This window comes from Neoarius graeffei, chromosome 17, assembly GCF_027579695.1.
Source record: "Neoarius graeffei isolate fNeoGra1 chromosome 17, fNeoGra1.pri, whole genome shotgun sequence".
Taxonomy (NCBI): domain Eukaryota; kingdom Metazoa; phylum Chordata; class Actinopteri; order Siluriformes; family Ariidae; genus Neoarius; species Neoarius graeffei.
In genome coordinates, this window is record NC_083585.1 from 20,934,108 (window position 1) to 20,955,603 (window position 21,496).

Here is a 21,496-nt window from a genome sequence, read left to right on the forward strand (position 1 = left end):
ATAACCGCAGCATGTGTTTAGTGTAAGCAGTGTTCCTGGAGGAACCGAGGGACTGAGCCAGGAAGGATTGGAGAAGCGCTGAAGTCACTGGATACACAGCCGAAGGATGAAGTCAGAGGGACAATTATAATCAGCGAAGGGCTCGCTTTAAAGCGCCCACGCACATACCAAGGAGGATGGGGTGACACGACCATGGAGTACTGTATGCAAGGGTGTGGAACTAATATCAGAGAATTACTCTTCCACACTGTCATGAAGTTACAGTTAACTTGGAAAAAAAAAAGTTATTAGGATTTACTTTATAACGCCGTGATGTTAAATTCTCAAATCTGATTGGTCATAAAGTCGTGATGATTAGTTCGTCAGCAATGTCGGCGGTAAATCAACGCACAGGTTTACATTAATGGGCTCGGTCTAATATATTCTTGTTTCTATAGTAACCGCTAATTCACAGGGTCTTGTATGATGGATGCACCACATCAGACATAATGGGTGTTCACACGGCAACTTTTACTCCGGTGTAGCACCGGGACTGCCCCGGTAGAGCGTTCACACGGTACAAAGTTATAGCGGTGTCGCCCCTGAAAGCTGCTTAAACCGGTGCAAATCTAACCCTGCTCGGGAGGTGGTTTAAGAAATTTACTCCGGAGTAAGTGCTAGTTTGCGGGGCAGCTCCGATATAAAATGGGACGTCTGAACGCTACAGGGGTAGACTCGCTACGCGTGAGGAGAGTTGATTACATACGGGCATTGCATAATTTGCATCCTGGTATTTTGTGCTTCCAAAATGGCGAATATCAACAACAACAGAACTGCGTGTCTTCCAGTGTTGCCAGATTGGGCGGTTTTAAGTGCATTTTGGCGGATTTGAACATATTTTGGGCTGGAAAACGTCAGCAGTATCTGGCAACACTGGTGTCTTCATCCACGTTGTTTTCCCGGCGCTTGGTGATGCCATGACAACCGGGAAAAGGAAGTACATTTTCACGCATGCTCATATTTCATTTCCGCATTATTACTATCGTATAGCACGGTCGCAAAAACTGCTGTGTGAACGCAAGTGAGCTGCACCGGTGCTAACACGCTTCTCTCTAGTAAGCAGGTTTGTGACGTGTGAACGCTCCACAAAATTTACACCGGTGTAAGATATATCGCAACAAAATACATCGGTGCAGCATCGATGCAAATATGTGCTGTGTGAACACCCCTATATATGGCGAATAATAAATGAATTAAAAAAACAACATGATGCCACTAAACATTTTCTATACAGATTTTATTGAACATTTATGGAAAGAGTTTCTAACTCCAGAACTTTGTAGCAGTTAAAATTAAGGCTACTGCTTTTTTAAAATTGTAATTTTATGAATTATAAGAAAAACTTTAGAAAACTGCTGTAGAGGAATAAAACACCGATGTGCTCTTATCGGAAAATAATCAACTTTGAAGTGGTCACAGTATATACGTCATGATTACATGACTGCATTCATATCATAGCAAACCCCGTCATGTTTTATTACTTATTCCTTCTAATAAGTAGAATTGCTGTACTTGACTTTTATCGAGTGTGAACCATTCATTACATTTCACAATTAAGACCTACACCTGGTTAATTCTAAGCTTTAAACATGGATAAATAAATCTGTGTGTGTCTAGTGCTTACTTCCAGTCATCATTTGCCTGCTTCTGAAACACTGATGGTCCTGTTTTACCTGCGATCTTGATGTTCATGTGTCCATCCAGCAGCAGGTTCTCAGCTTTCAGGTCCCGGTGTACAACGTTGCGGTTGTGGCAATATTCCACTGCAGACAGAATCTGCCAGAACTTGCGACGGGCTTCGGGCTCACTCAGCCGTCCGTGTTTGGCCAGATAGTCTGAAAGATAAACGTGAGGACTAAATCAGTCGCCTCCAAAAGTATTGGAGCAGCAAGGTCAATTATTTTGTTTTTGCTGTGCATTGACGACATTTGGGTTTGAGATCAAAAGAAGAATACGAGACAGTAAATCGGAATTTCGGCTTTCGTTTCCTGATATTGACATCTAGATTTGTTAACCAATTTAAAACATGGCACCTTTTGTTTGAACCCACCCATTCCATTTTTCAAGTGATAAAAACTATTGTAACGTGACTGACCGGCATTGCTTGTTGCCCAGGAGTGACCTGTTAGATTGATTTTTTTTTTTTTAAATAATTAATAGCTCTGAATGTCTACTCGTGGTTTGAGCCCTGGCTTTTGCCTCCGAATACTGCACTTGTTAAAAAAGGATAAACCAACATGAAGACCAGAGTGCTGTCTTTGGGGGGGAAAAAAAGGGAAAATCAAATCGGAGCCATTGCACTGGGAATAGCCAATACAAGTTGGAATGTCCTGAAAAAGAAAGAAACTACTGGTGTACTAACAACCAGATATCAAACAGGTCAGCCAAGGAAAAAACACCAGCAGTTGATGCCAGGAACCTAGTGAACACCCAAACAAGAACATCCAAAAACAACAGTCAGTGACATCACCAACAATCTGCACAAGGCAGTGGTGAAGGTATCACAATCGACCATTTGAAGAAGATTTAGAGAGCAGAAATATGGAGGCTATACTATGCGATGCAAACCATTCATCAGCAGTAAAAATCAGAAGGCCAGATTGGAATTTGTAAAGAAAATACAAAAGACGAGTCTCAAAAGCTCTGGAATCAAGATTACCCTCGACCAAAGTGATGGAAAGGCCAAAGTACATAGAATGAAAAGTTCTGCTTGTGATCCAAAACATAGGAGTCACGGTGGAGGTAGTGTCAGGGCTTGGGCTTGTATGGATGCTTCTGGAAGGGGCTCGCCAGGCTTGTAGCACTTGAATCCAGGACTCGGACTCGAGTCCGACTCGGGCCCTAATTTTAAGGATTCATGACTTGACTTGGACTTGAGCACTGATGATTCGGACTCGTAAATTGGAGACGAGGACTCGGATTTATTCTTTATTTTTTGTAACATGCCATAATAATTTGGCATAAGATATTTATATCTACATTCATTTTTATACTAATTTCGTGCAAGAGAATGCACATCCACCTGTTCATACGTCATGTTCAGGAACAAACTAACATTAATGGCGCTAAAACGCCTGGAGAGACGCCGCTAGGATTGTCCGCTTTGCTTATACAGACTTCTCGTGCAGTGGGAAAAAATGCACTGCCGTGTGTTCCATATGTAGAAGAACTATCGAGGAGACGACGGGGACGACCTCGAACTTCAATCGTCGTTTGGTAAGACTCCACCCAGAGAAGGAAGTGACACGCTGTGTTCATTGCTCTGTTGATAGTGGGCGGGGCTTGCTGAGCGATGAACTAGCTAGTGTTAACCCTCTCTCATGTTATTTGCCCTGTTGATAGTGGGCGGGGCTTGCTGAGCGATGAACAAGCTGTTTAGCCGATTAACTAAAACAGGGCAGTCGAGTAGGAACGTTAGTCCAACACAGCAGCAGAGACGCTTTCACATAAAGGCAGCGACAGACACCGTCAAATGGTGCGGCTGGAGTCTTGTTCTCAGACTCGACTCAGATCAATAGTGGACATGACTCGGACTTGAACACTGGGGACTCGAGGTTTCGTGACTCGACTACAACACTGTGGCTCGCTAATCTTTATTGATGATGTAACTCCTAACTGGTAGCATCAGAATGAATTCACAAGTCTACAGAAACATTCTATCTGCCAATTTACAGAGAAATGCATCCACTGTACAACTCCGAATCAGAAAATTTGGAACGGTACGGTGAAATTGAAATTAAAACCGAAAACAATGATTTGTAAACAAACAATCTTTGACCTGTACTGCATTCAGAACAATACAACAGCACATTGTTTAATGTTTTACCACGTGAATATTATTTTACAACACATTAAAAAAGTTGGGACAGTAAAACATTTAGCACTTTACACTATTTCCGTTCCTTCTCTCAACACTTATAAGATGTTTAGGCACCAAGTGATGAAGCATTTCGGGTGTTATTTTGTCCCATTCTTCCTGCAAACAGGTCTTAAGGTGTGAAACAGAACACGTCTTTGTCATACTTTTCATTTCATCATTTGCCACACATTCTCTATTGGGGACTAATTACCAGCTCTAAATTACCCCAGTCACAACTTGTTTTGGAATGTGTTGCAGGCATGAAATCAGGAACGGATGTATAACCTAGATGTTTAGGCACTCCCTAAAAGCGGAGCTTCTGATGACTGTATGAGCAAAATATTTGCAAGGGCACAAAATCAACCTGAATAGAATAATAATATTACAGCACCATGAACTGTGTCGTGTCGTGTATTTCACGTCAGTAAATTTTGGTGATACCAATAATGAGATCCACATTGTAGTTATGAATATATATTTATTCCTTTCTTTGACACCGCATGCCGTGTGCCAGAAACAACACCACAACATTTATTATGGTGCAACTCTGCTGGGTACCTGGTGGACAGCAGTGCACCAGCGCTTTCACTTTACAGCATTACTCTATAGTTAAGATCGAATGTCAAACTTGATGTCAAACAGTTGTCTGGTTAAATCTGTCACATCTGCACGCAGCACCATTCCGACTAAGGCGACTCATTTTAGATTTTTCGGATCACAGATCTGCCGACAGCAGTTAAATACTACCGCTAGAAAAATAAAAAGTCTGTGCGTATTTTTATTTTTAGTTTAACCGCCGAAACGTACTAAAAGAAATGTAAAAAAAATAGTCACATATTTTTCTTGTAACAGCACTGTATCCCTGGTACTAGGCCATATTTCTTTAAGTAAAAAGTATTATAATTGCAAATATAAACGACAATGTGTGTTGTATATATCCACTTCAGCCGAGTCCGAAAACCAAACTATTTACGACATTGAGTATTCACTTGAATGTTTTTATGGTATTTACGACCACTTTACGACAGTGTCAACCTCGTGCTGATCATGCCTGACGCTGACAGCATGGATTCCGAGCTATCGCCTCAACTGTACGTCAGCATAAAGTGTGGTAAAGAAAAGTCTTTTCACTGTCTCACTAACCAAAACGTGGGCGATTTCGTCTCTCAAGCGTTGAAAGTAAACAATGAAAAGATCAAAACGATTTTTGCTTCTCAGAAAGAAGGTGGCGATGTAACGAGCGCGATGCCGAATATGCCTGCCATAACGTTAGTTCACGATTTTGGCTGCAAGTATCTGACTGTGGAATTAGAAGAGGATGGTGCCGCAGAGAGTCCTATCGAATCAAGTAGCATGAACGTATCAGCCTTCGATGTGCTCATGAGAGCTCAACGGTCATATGACCACATACCTTCAGAGAAGTAAGTACTGGAATGCTAGTCCGTGTTATAAACTTATACACAAGAACACACACACACACACACACACACACACACACTAATATATATATATGTGTGTGTGTGTGTGTGTGTGTGTGTGTGTATATATATATATATATATATATATATATATATATATATATATATATATATATGTGTGTGTGTGTGTGTGTGTGTGTGTGTGTGTAAAGTGTATCTCTTGAATTTAAATCATTTTATCATCTTAATCCGACATTGAAATTTTGCCATGCAAAAAAAAAAATTGGACAAGGACACTTTTATTTTTATTTCGACCGACATTATCAAAAATATGTTGAAAAAATCCGTGAACCTAAAGATAAAAAATGGGTGGCCTAATGACCATGCACCTGTTCCTGATTACAGCACAATCACAGCACATACATATAAGGACTCTGAGTAACGCACAGACTTTGCGAAGTATACCCTCTGTACCCTGCGTCTAACATTACCAAGCCTTGTATTTTGTGTCGCTTTTCTGGTTTTGACCCAGTTTGTGTTTTTGGACTGTGAGTATTGTATAACCGCTGATATCCTCAATTTTCCTCAATAAATAAATGGCCATGTATAATATTTGTGTCTCATTTGTTTAACTGGGTTCTCTTTATCTACTTTTAGGACGTGTGTGAAAATCTGATGATGTTTTAGATCATATTTATGCAGAAATATAGAAAATTCTAAAGGGTTCACAGACTTTCAAGCACCACTGGATATTGTGTGCAATGTTTATTTTGTAAAATCATTTTTGCTCATTTTTTAACAATTCTGGAGCACTGTATATAAAAGTTATCAGTGTTATTTAGTAATGTTCAAGACAAAGTGGACAGATAGGTTTAAACAGCAAACCAGATTCTGTGAATTTCTTCTCATTAATCTTTTGTTTGTTACCACAGAAAGAAAACTGAACTGTCTACTTTTTTTTGTTGTTTAAATGACACAAATTCAGAAAAGCACACGCTTCCACAAAGCTACAAGTATCAACACTGATCATTAGTAGTATAAAATGCTAACCCAGCACTACAAAAGACGTGAGCAGGTTTGCTTTGTCATGAGCCACTGTTTTACATGAGCTTTTCTCGTGTGAAAATGAGGCATGAGCTTGATGCAAATCAGCCACAATGGATGCAGATCAGGCAGCTTGAATACTGTTGTGATAAAAAAAAAAAAAAGGCTCTTCAGACTCCATCAAGCATCCGAATAACAATATTAAACTAGAAGGGCACTCGGTAGAGCGTATACCTCCACCAAGCCACATATTCTCATCTCATCAAGGTGATGTACAGTAGATGTGCCTTTTCATACTAAGAAATTTTGATAAAAAGAAATTTTAATTTTTCACGTTTCCATGGAAACAATTTCAGACTTAGTCTCTCAGGTTAGTCTTAAGGGTAGGTTTTGTTTCCGGAGCAGAACTTGCAAACTATGAGTGGTATGGTCTTGAAAGTTGGTATACGTGTTGATTCAGTAATGTATATGTGCCTTTTGATACTAAGAAATGTGAGAAATTGTAATTTTTAGCTCGCCTGGACCAAAGGTCTGGTGGGGTTTATGCTCTGGGCTGCTGAGGTCAGTGTAAAGAGGTCGGGTTGGTTTCCTGCAGCAGAACTTGAAAAATGTCTCATCATCTCTAGCCGCTTTATCCTGTTCTACAGGGTCGCAGGCAAGCTGGAGCCTATCCCAGCTGACTACGGGCGAAAGGCGGGGTACACCCTGGACAAGTCGCCAGGTCATCACAGGGCTGACACATAGACACAGACAACCATTCACACCTACGGTCAATTTAGAGTCACCAGTTAACCTAACCTGCATGTCTTTGGACTGTGGGGGAAACCGGAGCACCCGGAGGAAACCCACACGGACACGGGGAGAACATGCAAACTCCTCACAGAAAGGCCCTCGCCGGCCCCGGGGCTCGAACCCGGACCTTCTTGCTGTGAGGCGACAGCGCTAACCACTACACCACCGTGCCACCGCCACATATTCTCAACAACAAAATCAAATCACTTGAATCTAGGATAATACTAAAGCTGTACACCAAATTGAATCAAAATCTGTTTACTATTTTGAGTTACACTGGGAACGGACAAATAAATCCTGGATCCACATACACTACCGTTCAAAAGTTTGGGGTCACCCAGACAATTTTGTGTTTTCCATGAAAAGTCACACTTTTATTTCCCACCATAAGTTGTAAAATGAATAGAAAATATAGTCGAGACATTTTTCTGGCCATTTTGAGCATTTAATCGACCCCACAAATGTGATGCTCCAGAAACTCAATCTGCTCAAAGGAAGGTCAGTTTTATAGCTTCTCTAAAGAGCTCAACTGTTTTCAGCTGTGCTAACATGATTGTACAAGGGTTTTCTAATCCTCCATTAGCCTTCTGAGGCAATGAGCAAACACATTGTACCATTAGAACACTGGAGTGAGAGTTGCTGGAAATGGGCCTCTATACACCTATGGAGATATTGCACCAAAAACCAGACATTTGCAGCTAGAATAGTCATTTAGCACATTAGCAATGTATAGAGTGTATTTCTGATTAGTTTAAAGTGATCTTCATTGAAAAGAACAGTGCTTTTCTTTCAAAAATAAGGAAATTTCAAAGTGACCCCAAACTTTTGAACGGTAGTGTACATATCCAGATCTGCATCAAAATCCAATTGACTGTTCCTCGGCCCATGGCTCAAAATTTCATCCAAATCAGTTCACTACTTTTTGAGTTACGTTGGGAACAAACAAACAAACGGAGGCAAAAACGTAACCTCCTTGCACAGAGGTAAACATTACCAGAGAGAAAACTGACAGTGGAAAATAGTTGAAAATGCATACAATTATTTAAAATAATTAAAGAATAAATCATTTCGCAAAAACTATTCCGTGTGATGTGCTTTGAGAGAGGGTATGCACCTTTCTCTGTGCAGTGTGTGTGTGGTGTTTTTCCACCTCGCTGTGGTGAGTTTACCGGCTTTACCCAATAGCTCACTCTGATTGGTTCTAGCGCTCAAGTTTCTGTTTGGCCACAAGTCACCTGACCGAGTTTTTCCTTTTCTTTGGCAGACTGTTGCTTACACTAGTTTTCGCCACTGTGGTTAATTTATAGCTCACACACACACACACACACACACACGTAAATACTACTGGATTACACTACAGAGCAATGTTCACAAGTTCTAAACTCAAAACCTGTGGCAACAACAAAAACAATTCTAACCTGAAGAGCGCTTCGATCATCATGATGAAATTATCCGTACTGAATGGAAGGTGTGCAATGTCCGCAAGTCACCTGACTACATTCTTTTGTTGTTGCTATGGAAACATATGATCAGGAGACATCGCACACTTTTCCCTTCGAGCAAATTCTCCATTTTAAAAATCGCAATAAACGATTTCGTTGTCCAGAGCCAGAAGCCTGAAACAGAGACAGGAAGCCAAGCATTTACGCCATTTCACGTGTAAGCAAAGTTAAAAACAGTGCGTTTTCTATCTCATCCTTTTACAAATTGGCACAGACGAGTGCCAGAAAGCGCTGGTCAAAATCAGTATGATTCAAAAACTGGTCAAAAAATTTGTATGATTCATATTATTATTATTTCGAAAATGTTTTTCGGTCAACATTTTTGTTTATTTGTGCTGTTTTTGGCCATTTTCCAGTGGCACTCATAATAAAATCGTTAATTGACATTAACTACTGTATATACTTGTCTAACGTTATCTATCCATTATCTGGAGCCGCTTTATCCTGTTCTACAGTACAGGGTCGCAGGCAAGCTGGAGCCTATCCCAGCTGACTCCGGGCGAAAGGCGGGGTACACCCTGGACAAGTCGCCAGGTCATCACAGGGCTGACACATAGACACAGACAACCATTCACACTCACATTCACACCTACGCTCAATTTAGAGTCACCAGTTAACCTAACCTGCATGTCTTTGGACTGTGGGGGAAACCGGAGCACCCGGAGGAAACCCACGCGGACACGGGGAGAACATGCAAACTCCGCACAGAAAGGCTCCCATTGGCCACTGGGCTCGAACCCAGGACCTTCTTGCTGTGACGCGACAGTGCTAACCACTACACCACCGTGCCGCCGCGCTACTGGATATCATGGCAGTGTAATATCATGTAGTGATAACAGCTTCATTATATTGCATAAGCCACAATAGTAATGTCCCAATTTCAGTAGATACTGTGACACTTTTCAGTACCACTATCCTGTCCAGTTCTAGTAGGCTGCCTGGATGTCCTGTTTCCAGTCCAAATATCATCCAGTTTATCCATCCATCCATTATCTATACTGCCTATCATCTGTCAGGGGCATGGAGCCAATCCCAGCTGACGTTGGGCGAGAGGCGGGGTACACCCTAGACAAGTCGCCAATGTATCGTGGGACAATACAGAGACGAACAACCATTCACACTCACATTCACAACTACGGGCAATTTAGAGTCGCCAGTTGACGTAATCCACAAGTCTTGGCAGTATTGGAGGAAACCAGAGCACCTGAAGGAAACCCATTGCAGGCATGCGGAGAACATGCAAACTCCACATAGAAGTCAACTCATCAGAGCCTAATCTAGGAATTTGAAAATAGGGGACAGATCCCTCACTAGTTGTAGAAACAGGGGACAGAAAATATTAACATGGGTAAAAATATCCCTCATTTGTTCCAGTTAGTGGGGACAGAAAAATAAGTAATACATTGGTAGATATTTTCAAGAGTACATCTATAAACAGAACAGTTTTATTAATACAACTAAATACATGTAACAAACATTCATATCAGATGTTAATCTATATAATATCATAATTATGGCGCTATACATATCCTTTAATACAGTGATATGAAAACCATATCAGCAAACACTTATCCACAGTTTATAGTATTGCACAAACATTATGATCAGATCTGAACTTTAAAAATGTAAAGATTTTAGATCAAAAACTATATGAAGAATTATATACTGCAAAACCTTACAAATATGACTAGTTTTCTGTTATATGACTAGGTTACTGTTTTACTATAAATCATGTGACTAGCCCAGGGGTTTTCAAAGTGTGGGAGAGTCAGCCCCGCCCCCCCTCAGAGAGCAAATAAACAACAGCGCCCCCTCACAATTTTTGTTGCTATACTTAATGTTCCATTCGTATTTTTAAAAAAATGGCTGTACACATTTTTATTTTTTTCTTTTACACATTTTAAACATCTGTGCTTTTTAAAACATCTTTTTTTTACACATTTTAAACATCTCATAGCATCGTTAGTGAGCACCTCTTGGCGGACAACACACCGTGGCAGTGGAGCATCTTCAGATCCAGTCCATGAAAATCCAAACTTTAAATAATCATGGTCATACTTCCTTCTTTTTTCAGTCCCCCCAGGATCCCGCGGGCCTTTTTTGTGATTGTTGCGGGCTAAAATGTCTGATGTTGCAGGGGGTTTTCCAAAAAATTGCGATGAAAGTTGCGGTGTTTTTTTTGTTTTTGTTGCGATTACATTGCGGGGGGAAGTGAAAGTTGCGAGAAATTGTTGCGATTTTCTCTTTTTGTGATTAAAATTGAGTGATATGTTAAATATTAAGTTATTACCGAAAAACTATTGATTAAAAAAACAAAAAGACACTGAGAAATGGTCCTATAAACAACTTTACCAATATAAAAGATTACCAGGACTACAAAAATGCAGAAAAATAGGCTTTACTTATCCAAATGCACCTGTTGGTTCAAAAGTTAAAGTGCAGAGAACCTCACAGCACAACATGAAGTTACCTTAAAATATAATATAAATGCCTCAGCTTTCATGTAAGAAAAAAAAAAAACTAATACTAGTACTGTGTGCAGGCAGTCTCTCCTGAAGACTAAATTAAACAATAATTATAAACTAATAAAATAAATGGCTCAGGCTTCATAGAAGAAAAAACAATTTGAACAGAATCTCACAGTATGATGCTGAAGCTGCCTAAACAATGGAAAATAAAATACCATTTTGGCAAAAATGTTGGCATCCATTAATTTCTTGTATTAAGTAAAAAATAATGTAAAGTGCACACAGTCCTTCACTGTAAACATAACACACTTTCAGTAACAGAATTTAAGCCTACATAAACACTGACTCGCACATGCAGTGTTGCCAGATACTGCTGACGTTTGCCAGTCCAAAATATGTTCAAAACCCGCCAAAATGCACTTAAAACCGCCCAATCTGGCAACACTGCGCGCATGCTGCTTCTCTTGAATGTATACACGGAAGTAAGGCGGAAGGTAGTTTGTCGACGTCACCTCAAGACGACGCCAACGATTGGTCAAATTTGCGGGAAAGTTGCGGTGATTGGATATGATTGCAACACCACCCTGAATTCACGGGGATAGGTTGAATTTGCGTTGAAGTTGCAAATCGCAACATCGCGAAATCCTGGAGGGTCTGGTTTTTTGCTTGGCTCAGACTCTGTCTCCTCACTCACTGTAGCTTTAGGTACTAAAAATCGATCCATTTTGTCTCTGGCAAAGGCTAACTGAAGTTCGCTAAATGTCCGCAATAGTAACTTATTCTGGTTTATTTTTCCTCACGTTGCGCCCCCCCCGAAGAACTCTGGCGCCCCCCAGGGGAGGCGCGCCCCACACTTTGAAAAGCCCTGGACTAGCCTATTTTTACCAATTTGACCACCAGTAGTATAATGTTGCATTTCAAATATGACTAGGTTAATATTGCATCATTTGATATAGTTAAGTCTAAAATCCATGTAGTCTTGCCACTATTAATTAATAATATGAAAAATCTGACTTTCTGAATAAAATAAAATCACTATCAAATATTTCTACCTATGTTTAAACTAGATTTTGACATAAATGACTGGAGATAATCTCAAAATTCAGACTTCCTAAAAAGTATATAATCTCTATCATTTACAATCTTACAGTACCTACAATTACACAAGAACAGATTAAATATAGTTCATAATATTTTTAAATAAAACTTACATAATACCAAACATTATCAAACTAATTGTATATTGACATTAGGAAAATAATATCAAATTCAAACTTCAAAAACCATCATCAATCAGAATCAAATGACTTAGTATGTCTTCACACTGTCATAATTACTCTAAGATCATATTTGTGCACAAACTTATATATCAACTAAGCACCTTTACTATTTGAATTAATAACATAATACTAAACTGAATTAAACAAATTACTCCCAAAAAACCAACAAACAAACAAAAAAATCAACTAGCATTCATGTAGAACTTATCTTTAAACTAGTTTTTGACATGGATGACTAGAGATAATCCCACAATTCAGACTTCCTAAACAGTATATTATCATGATAATCTCTTATTATTTACAGTAATGTTACAGTACCTACCATTATACAAGAACAGATTAAATCTATTTCATAATATCTTGCATCGGGTTGTGTAATGTCGGCTGGATTAGTATCTGTCACTTCTGTGTCTTCGTTTTGTTTCCTTTTTTCATCCAAAGGTCTTTCAACGTGACCACGCGTTTTGACATTGTTATGTTTGGATGAGACAGAACGATATGCCATGTGCTTTTGGGTATTTTTAAAACACTTCACACGATTGGTTGAGATACACTGTCTTCCGGTTCAGTGACCAATGATATAATAGTTCACAAAACTGTTTCACCCGCTAAATAAACCATTCGGAATACTTCGGTCCTTTCCGATATTTTCCGATTGGTGTGTAAACAACGCTATATTTACCGCAGTGTTTGCTAGCTGGTGCTGACAAATTGATACGCACAAGATTCAGTAAAACGTGACTACACGCGCTCTACTTATAAATGCGCGACAAAATGAATAGATACGCAATATCACTCTCGCGCCCAAAAAGTGGATGTGCGACAGACAGATAAAAAACGCGTATTACGCGCCCTAGATTAGGCTCTGCTCACGTCACAGAGAACAAGACCTGCAATGAGCTACCAGTCTGAGTCAATTTCTCAGCTCGAGATAAGATCTCAAGTTCTAACAACAATGACCAAGGTGAAATTGTCAACAATGAACAGTGAGTGATGAGAACAAATGTCATTTTAACCACAATGTTTAACATCAGCCAAACCAGCTCTCCCCTATCGCATGCCAATCACTAACCGTGGAAGGTGAAAGTAAACATGTGCTTCCTCTGAGACATGTGAAACACACCCCAGCAACTTTTCAAACTGCTGCTCATACGCCATCACAGGACAGCGGAGCAAAGTGCTATCTGCCCTCTTCTGCATACCGGGGCTCAGAGATGTCTTTAATTTGTTAGTGTCCCTGTGACCGACAGAGAAGAAACATCATGACCCAGACAGCACGGCCCATACTGCTCTCTTCTGCTGCTTCTTTCTTCTTTTCCTTGATGTTGGCTGAACTTTCAGTGCGTCCCTAATTTAAAAGCCCAATCATACCCACCATATCTTAACAATAATGCAAAATGCACATAAAAACGCACTCGTGCTCATTATGTTAGGAACTTGTCTTGTAGTTTAACAGAAAAAAAAACTTGTGTAACAGTAAACATGCTGTTACAAAGCTGACACTGGCGACTCCTTTAATAAACGTTAAAGCTAGGCGCCCTTTCGGATTCATAAAATCGGAGAAATTTAGTTCGCTCTGAAATTTGATTATTGTGATCTATGTTTTTTTTCTGTAATAGGTCACAAAATATCAGGCCATTCTGTGGCTGGGAAGTTATTTAATTTGAGGGGATTCCCGAGCAAATAATGTGCATGAAATCGCTCGCTTCGCGCAGTCAAGCAGACAGAGGAAGTCCGTGTGTGTGTGTGTGCATGCGCAGGTTTCCCTTTGAGCGTGCACTGACAGTTCCATCATTCTGTCTCTAAACGAACAGCTGATCACACCGAGGTGCTCGCTGAGCGCCGATATTTATTAGTTTGGTCCTGCGTTTCCTTTCCTTCGTATATAACATAACGTCTTTTCTTCTCGCTTTCTTTCCGTTACTGTAGTCGGTCTTTCACGTTTCATTCGCACACTCACGTCCTCCATTTTTCTCTCCCGTTTCAAATTTGTATCCCACAATGCCTTGTGCGAACGGGGAAAAACCACCATGCCATGCATGACGTAGTATCTTGTATTGGGTCATGGTGAAGCAGGAAAAAATAGCGGGCCATATCTTTAAAACTACTGAAGATATCTTCATGAAACTTTGTATACATATCAAGCAACGTGAACTGGTGGCTTTTGCTATTGAAAAAAAAAGTATTTTTCAAATTTTTACATAAAAAATAGATTTTGACTTCGTTTCTAAGAGCAATGTTCGTTTTCGGAGCAAATATCCAAAACTATTCATGATACGGATTTGAAACTTGGTATACATGTTAACAAGGTGATGTACAGTAGATGTGCCTTTTCATACTAAGAAATTTTCATAAAAAGAAATTTTAATTTTTCACGTTTCCATGGAAACAATTTCAGACTTAGTCTCTCAGATTAGTCTTAAGGGTAGGTTTTGTTTCCGGAGCAGAACTTGAAAACTATGAGTGGTATGGTCTTGAAAGTTGGTATACGTGTTGATTCAGTAATGTATATGTGCCTTTTGATGCTAAGAAATGTGAGAAATTGTAATTTTTAGCTCGCCTGGACCAAAGGTCCGGTGGGGTTTATGCCCTGGGCTGCTGAGGTCAGTGTAAAGAGGTCGGGTTGGTTTCCTGCAGCAGAACTTGAAAAATGTCTCATCTCAGTATCTCTAGCCGCTTTATCCTGTTCTACAGGGTCGCAGGCAAGCTGGAGCCTATCCCAGCTGACTACGGGCGAAAGGCGGGGTACACCCTGGACAAGTCGCCAGGTCATCACAGGGCCGACACATAGACACAGACAACCATTCACACTCACATTCACACCTACGGTCAATTTAGAGTCACCAGTTAACCTAACCTGCATGTCTTTGGACTGTGGGGGAAACCAGAGCACCCGGAGGAAACCCACGCGGACACGGGGAGAACATGCAAACTCCACACAGAAAGGCCCTCGCCGGCCGCGGGGCTCGAACCCGGACCTTCTTGCTGTGAGGCGACAGCGCTAACCACTACACCACCGTGCCGCCCCTCAGGAAAAATGTGACAAATAATATTTTGAAACTTGGTATATAGTTGGTATATAGGGCGGGGGATATAGATGACTCTGTCTTCTTGTTCTTTAAAAAAAAAAAGCTAATAAAATTGGAAGTCTGTGATTCGAATTCAGACTCCACTAAACAAAAATAATTGGGTGTCAGGGAAATGATCTAAACTTGAAAAATCTGAAAGGCAGTGTATAAATTCTCCTTCACCATTTTAACAATTAAATTATTTCTTGTTTTTAAACTCCTTTAGGTTTAGTTATTCGATTATGTGAAGTGCGCACCTTAAACGCCCTTGTGAATTAGTTGTCACGATGGAAATAGCATAGAAGAACGAGCGCATTAATAGAGACCTGTGATTTTTCTTGCAGCCAGTACGACTGTCTGCGCCATGAAGTTACTGAAAATTAATCAACACCTTTCCACCAATCAATAAAGCACTGCCTCTAGCTGTACCAGCGAAAAGAGTGCTGCATGTAGAATTGGCACAGATGTCACAGAGTCACGACAGGGAGGCTCTGTATTGTGGGAGTTGGGTAAACATGCCCTGAATGGCACAACCATGCTGCGCTCACGTTCAGGAGTGCTGGGTGAGGTCAAAACCCGCAGCACTCGCACATTCCGGCTCTGAGTCAGCCTGGCAGCACCGGGCACTGATGCAAATTGTTTCACAAACAATGCTTATGGTGGACACAGTAAGCATGGTGCAGGCCTGCATCGCAGCGTTCACTCATAATATTTACCCTGCAGGCTGTAAAACACACCGCAGCCTCCTTCCGAACACATGGGATGGTGTGGAAGCAGTCTGGAAGTGGGTAAGAATGTGTGTTTACAGTGTGTGTGGCTCCACAGAGCACACACCACAGCACCTGCTCAAAACATCACAGCCTTCTCTAGCACAAGACAACAGGGCAAACATGACAAAGCAGAAAACGATCCCCAGCCGCTTCACATGGTGTCTATGAAGTGCTTACAGTGGTGAACTAAAGGAGTCAGAGGAAAAGAGCTCTAGCCGACAGCTATTTGCACATTAAACACACCCAACAAAACAAAAGCTATAACTTGATCATGCAACATCACTCGCTTTTCTTTTTCTTTTTTAAACTTCATTGGCTTCACCTAAAATAAAAGCTTAAAGATAGACCGCCTTTCAGATTTTTCAAGTGTAGGTCATAAAAGAATTTTCCCCGATTTTTCTTTAGTGAGAAAAAGTTACTGAATTCGAATCACAGACTTCCAATTTTATTAGGGTTTTTAAAAATAGAACAATTAATGAATTTAAGGCCACATGGCCCTAAATTCTCCGCTATTTTTTCCTGCTTCACCATGACCCAATACAAGATACTACATCATGCATGACGTGGTGGGCTTTCCCCGTTCGCACAAGGCATTGTGGGATACAAATTTGAAACAGGAGAGAAAAACGGAGGACGTGAGTGTGCGAATGAAACGTGAAAGACCGACTACAGTAACGGAAAGAAAGCTAGAAGAAAATACGTTATGTTATATACGAAGGAAAGGAAACGCAGGACCAAACTAATAAATATCGGTGCTCAGCGAGCACCTCGGTGTGATCAGCTGTTCGTTTAGCGACAGAATGATGGAACTGTCAGTGCACGCTCAAAGGGAAACCTGCGCATGCGCGCACACACACACACACACACACACACACACGGACTTCCTCTGTCTGCTTGACTGCGTGAAGCGAGCGATTTCATGCACATTATTTGCTTTAATCCCCTCAAATTAAATAACTTCCCAGCCACAGAATGGCCTGGTTTTTTGTGAGATGTTACAGAAATAAACATATATCACCATGACCACATTTCAGAGGGAACTAAATTTCACCGATTTTATGAAATCGAAAGGCCGTCTAGCTTTAATTTCTTTATTTATCTTCAGTAACTGTTTTATCCTGGTCTATCCCAGATCTGGGGTCTATCCCAGGATCCCTGAGCCCAAGGCAGGGATACACCCTTCACACCTCGGAGCAATTTCCACTCATCAATAAGTAGCCATGATATTGTTCAAATATGAATAATGTTTGCATACTGTATTACCTAAAATTACAACCGCAATTCCAAAAAAGTTGGGACGCTGTGTAAACTGCAAATAAAAACTGAATGTGAAGATTTGCAAATCATGGAAACCCAATATTTCATTGAAAATAGTACAAAGGCAACATATTAAATGTTGAAACTAAGAAATGTTTTTGTTTTTTGAAAAATAGATGCTCATTTTGAATTTGACCTCAGCAACACGTTTCAGAAAAGTTGGGACAGAAGCAACAAAAGACTGAAAAAGTTGTGTAATGCTTATAAAATAAAATTAAAAAAAATAAAATAACCTAATTTGGTTAATTGGCAACAGGCCAGTAACATGATTGGGTATAAAAAGAGCATCCCAGATAGGCGGAGTCTCTCAGAAGTAAAGATAGGGAGGGGTTCACCGCTCTGTGAAAGACTGCGTGGGCAAACAGTGCAACAATTTAAGAATAACGTAACATCCTCAATGTAAAATTGCAAAGAATTTGTGAATCACATCATCTCTGGTCCATAATATCATTAAAAGAGTCAGAGAATCTGGAGAAATCTCTGTATGCAAGAGACAAGGCTGAAAACTGACACTGGATGCCTGTGATCTTCAGGCCCTCAGGAGACGCTGCATTAAAAGCAGACACGTGTCTGTATGGGCTCAGGAACACTTCAGAAAACCATCGTCTGTGAAAACAGTTCATTACTGCATCCACAAATGCAAGTTAAAACCAGATATAAACAATATCCAGAAACACCGCCACCTTCTCTGGACCTGAGCTCTTTTACGATGGACTGAGGTGAAGTGGAAAATTGTCCCGAGGCCTGACGAATCAAAATTAGAAATTCTTTTTAGAAATCATGGACACCACGTTCTCCAGGCTAAAGAGGAGAGGGACCATCCGGCTGGTTATCAGTGCACAGTTCAAAAGCCAGCATCTGTGATGGTATGAGGGTGCATTAGCGCACACAACATGGGTAACTTGTACATCTGGGAAGGCATCATTAATGCTGAATGATATATACACGTTTCAGAGCAACATGCTGCCATGCAGACAAAATCTTTTTCAGGGAAGGCCTTCCTTCTTTCAGCAAGACAACGCCAAACCGCTTTCTGCACATATTAAAACTGCATGGCTCCACAGTAAGAGAGTCCGGGTGCTAAACTGGCCTGCCTGCAGCCCAGACCTGCGTTCCATTTAAAATATTTGGTGCATTATGAAGCGCAAAATATGACAAAGGAGGCCACGAACTGTTGAGCAACTGAAATGGTATATCAGGCAAGAATGGGACGACACTTCACTTTCAAAACTACACTAGTGTGTTGTTAAAAGTAGAGCTGATGCAACACAGTGGTAAACATGCCTCTGCCCCAACTATTTTGAAACATGCTGCGGACATCAAATTCAAAATGAGCATCTCATCTCATTATCTCTAGCCGCTTTATCCTGTTCTACAGGGTCGCAGGTAAGCTGGAGCCTATCCCAGCTGACTACGGGCGAAAGGCGGGGTACACCCTGGACAAGTCGCCAGGTCATCACAGGGCTGACACATAGACACAGACAACCATTCACACTCACATTCACACCTACGGTCAATTTAGAGTCACCAGTTAACCTAACCTGCATGTCTTTGGACTGTGGGGGAAACCGGAGCACCCGGAGGAAACCCACGCGGACACGGGGAGAACATGCAAACTCCGCACAGAAAGGCCCTCGCCGGCCACGGGGCTCGAACCCGGACCTTCTTGCTGTGAGGCGACAGCGCTAACCACTACACCACCGTGCCGCCTCAAAATGAGCATACTTTTTTTTTTTAAATAAATACAATTTCTCAGTTTCAACATTTGATGTGTCGTCTTTGTACCATTTCCAATGAAATATAGGGTTTCCATGATTTGCAAATTATTGATTCTGTTTTTGTTTACACAGCGTCCCAACTTTTTTGGAATCGGGGTCGTAATAAAATTAAAGGGGTCGCTGGTTGCAAAACGTAAAGCATTACTCGTACCAGTAAACATGAAGCCCAGTGGGTAAGAAAGCAAATTCTGTGGAATTGTAACCAACGTGCAACTGATTAGAAAGAGGGTGCAACATTCCCTCAAGTGTCTCTTCTGACAGATCACACTAATCAAAAAAACACACCAGTCCCAGGAATGTTTCATTCCCCTCTGAACTGGCAAGCGGAGCCTCTTCGAAAATACTGCACTCACCCTCCGTGCTCTCTCTCTCTCTCTCTCTCTCTGTGTGTATTGTTCAGAAAGTGCTAATCACTAGTGCACTAATTTAGCAAACACTCTGCCCTTTGACCAACAGTACAGAATATCATTTTTGCATTCACGTCTCGGGTGTATGGGCTTGTGAAGAATTGCACTCTTCTTAATCTTAAGTGTATTTACTCTCAGGGACTGAGTGAACTCCATGGGTAAACGCAAGGGTTCTCTTTGTCAAAAGTTACCAAATCTGTGTCATTTAACTGAATGACGTGGATGACCACCGCACCGCAGCACTGTTCCACTCGCACCAGTGCTGAGGATCGAGAGACGTCAAGCAGCAGAAGACTTTTCCTCATATCATAAAAAGAGAACTTTTTTGCTTTTGATATAAATGCCATACACGTCGATGAAAACTCCAGAGAATCAACAAGGAGTTTGACAAAAAGTCATTATCTGTAACTGTGCTACAACTCTATTTGGATTTGGATTTAATACCCGGTGTGGCGTGACCTAAACTGGAAGTTTTTTTTTTTTCAATTTATTTATTTTGTCATTCAGTGGAATTTCCCTGCTGAAAAATCAAGCTGGTAGATAATCTATGCCACCTACGAAGTGCTGGTGGAAAGGAAACCATTTCTGAATCGCCTCCGGTAATCCTGCAGGTTATTATCAGAAAGGAATACAACACTAAAGTAATTAGATAATACATTTCCAACATTTATCGATCAGTTGATTTCAGTTATTAAGGAAGTTGGAACGTAACTCAGAAAATAACAAGCTGCTTGATCAGCTCAGCCTGTGCTTCGGTAACTCGAAGCTGGTCGGAATTTTACAACAGGGTTTTGCACGCGAGTGGTGGTGGTGGTGGTGGTGGTGGTGGAGGAGATAGAGGAGAAGTGTAAAGCAATGGCAGCGTGACATGCAGGCTGGAGAGTTACACAACTATAATGAACATCTGCCTTTAAAGTGCATATCACGGGTAAATTCAGGAGCAGGATCAGTGTAATTCTCCTGTTTTATATTAAACTTTGGTCAAATATCTGTCACATTTTGTGCAATTTTTTTACCTTGCGCAATACCAGAAAAATTCAGTTGAAATCGAGCCATTTGAGGCGAATTGGTCCGCCTCTGAAAAAACTTGGCATTTGGATTTCCCGGCAAACATTGATTTTCGTGACGTCGCGTGCGGGACGCCTCCTTCTGAATCCTACATCAGCGCTGGTTTGTTGATGAGAAAACGACCTGCTGGTTTTCTGCAAATTTCTTCAACGTTATCGCGTAATTATTAAAATGGTTAACAGATGTATCGTAGGAGGGTGTAGCAACACCAATCTTGATGGGATTAGTACTCATCGTTTCCCAAAAGACCGGACAATGAGAGAGAAACGGGAGCGCTTGGTCTACACAGGCTGTGCACTGAAACCGTGCAAAGCTCGCGCAGCCTGCTGGCGCTTCCGCAGGTAACGTCACGAATCTGGCTCCAGACTCCCTTGGGATTTTTCCAGACGTGTTTTGTTATTTTATTTTTTTCTGCTGTAGACAGATGGCCTTGTGCAAAATTACCCTTCTGGATGAGTGTGTAAAGGGACATGCTTTCATCTAAAAAAAAAAAAAAACGAAATTGGTCCAGAATATGCCCTTTAAGAAGAAGCAGCAGCCTTTATTTGTCACAGGTGCACTCGAGCACAGTGAAATTCCTCCTCTGCATTTAACCCATTTGAAGCAGTGAACACACACACACACCCAGAGCAGTGGGCAGCTATGCTACAGCACCCGGGGAGCAGTTGGGGGTTCGGTGCCTTGCT

General features: G+C 41.0%; 1 protein-coding gene across 1 annotated transcript in view; it reads right to left on the minus strand.

Annotated features, from left to right (window-relative positions):
- sik2b (salt-inducible kinase 2b) overlaps nt 1–21,496 on the minus strand; it is a 130,220-nt gene that overhangs the window by 74,408 nt on the left and 34,316 nt on the right. The window contains exon 4 of the mRNA XM_060943841.1: nt 1,713–1,874. Within this exon, the coding sequence (XP_060799824.1) occupies nt 1,713–1,874 (162 nt within the window). The remainder of the gene's footprint in view (nt 1–1,712; nt 1,875–21,496) is intronic.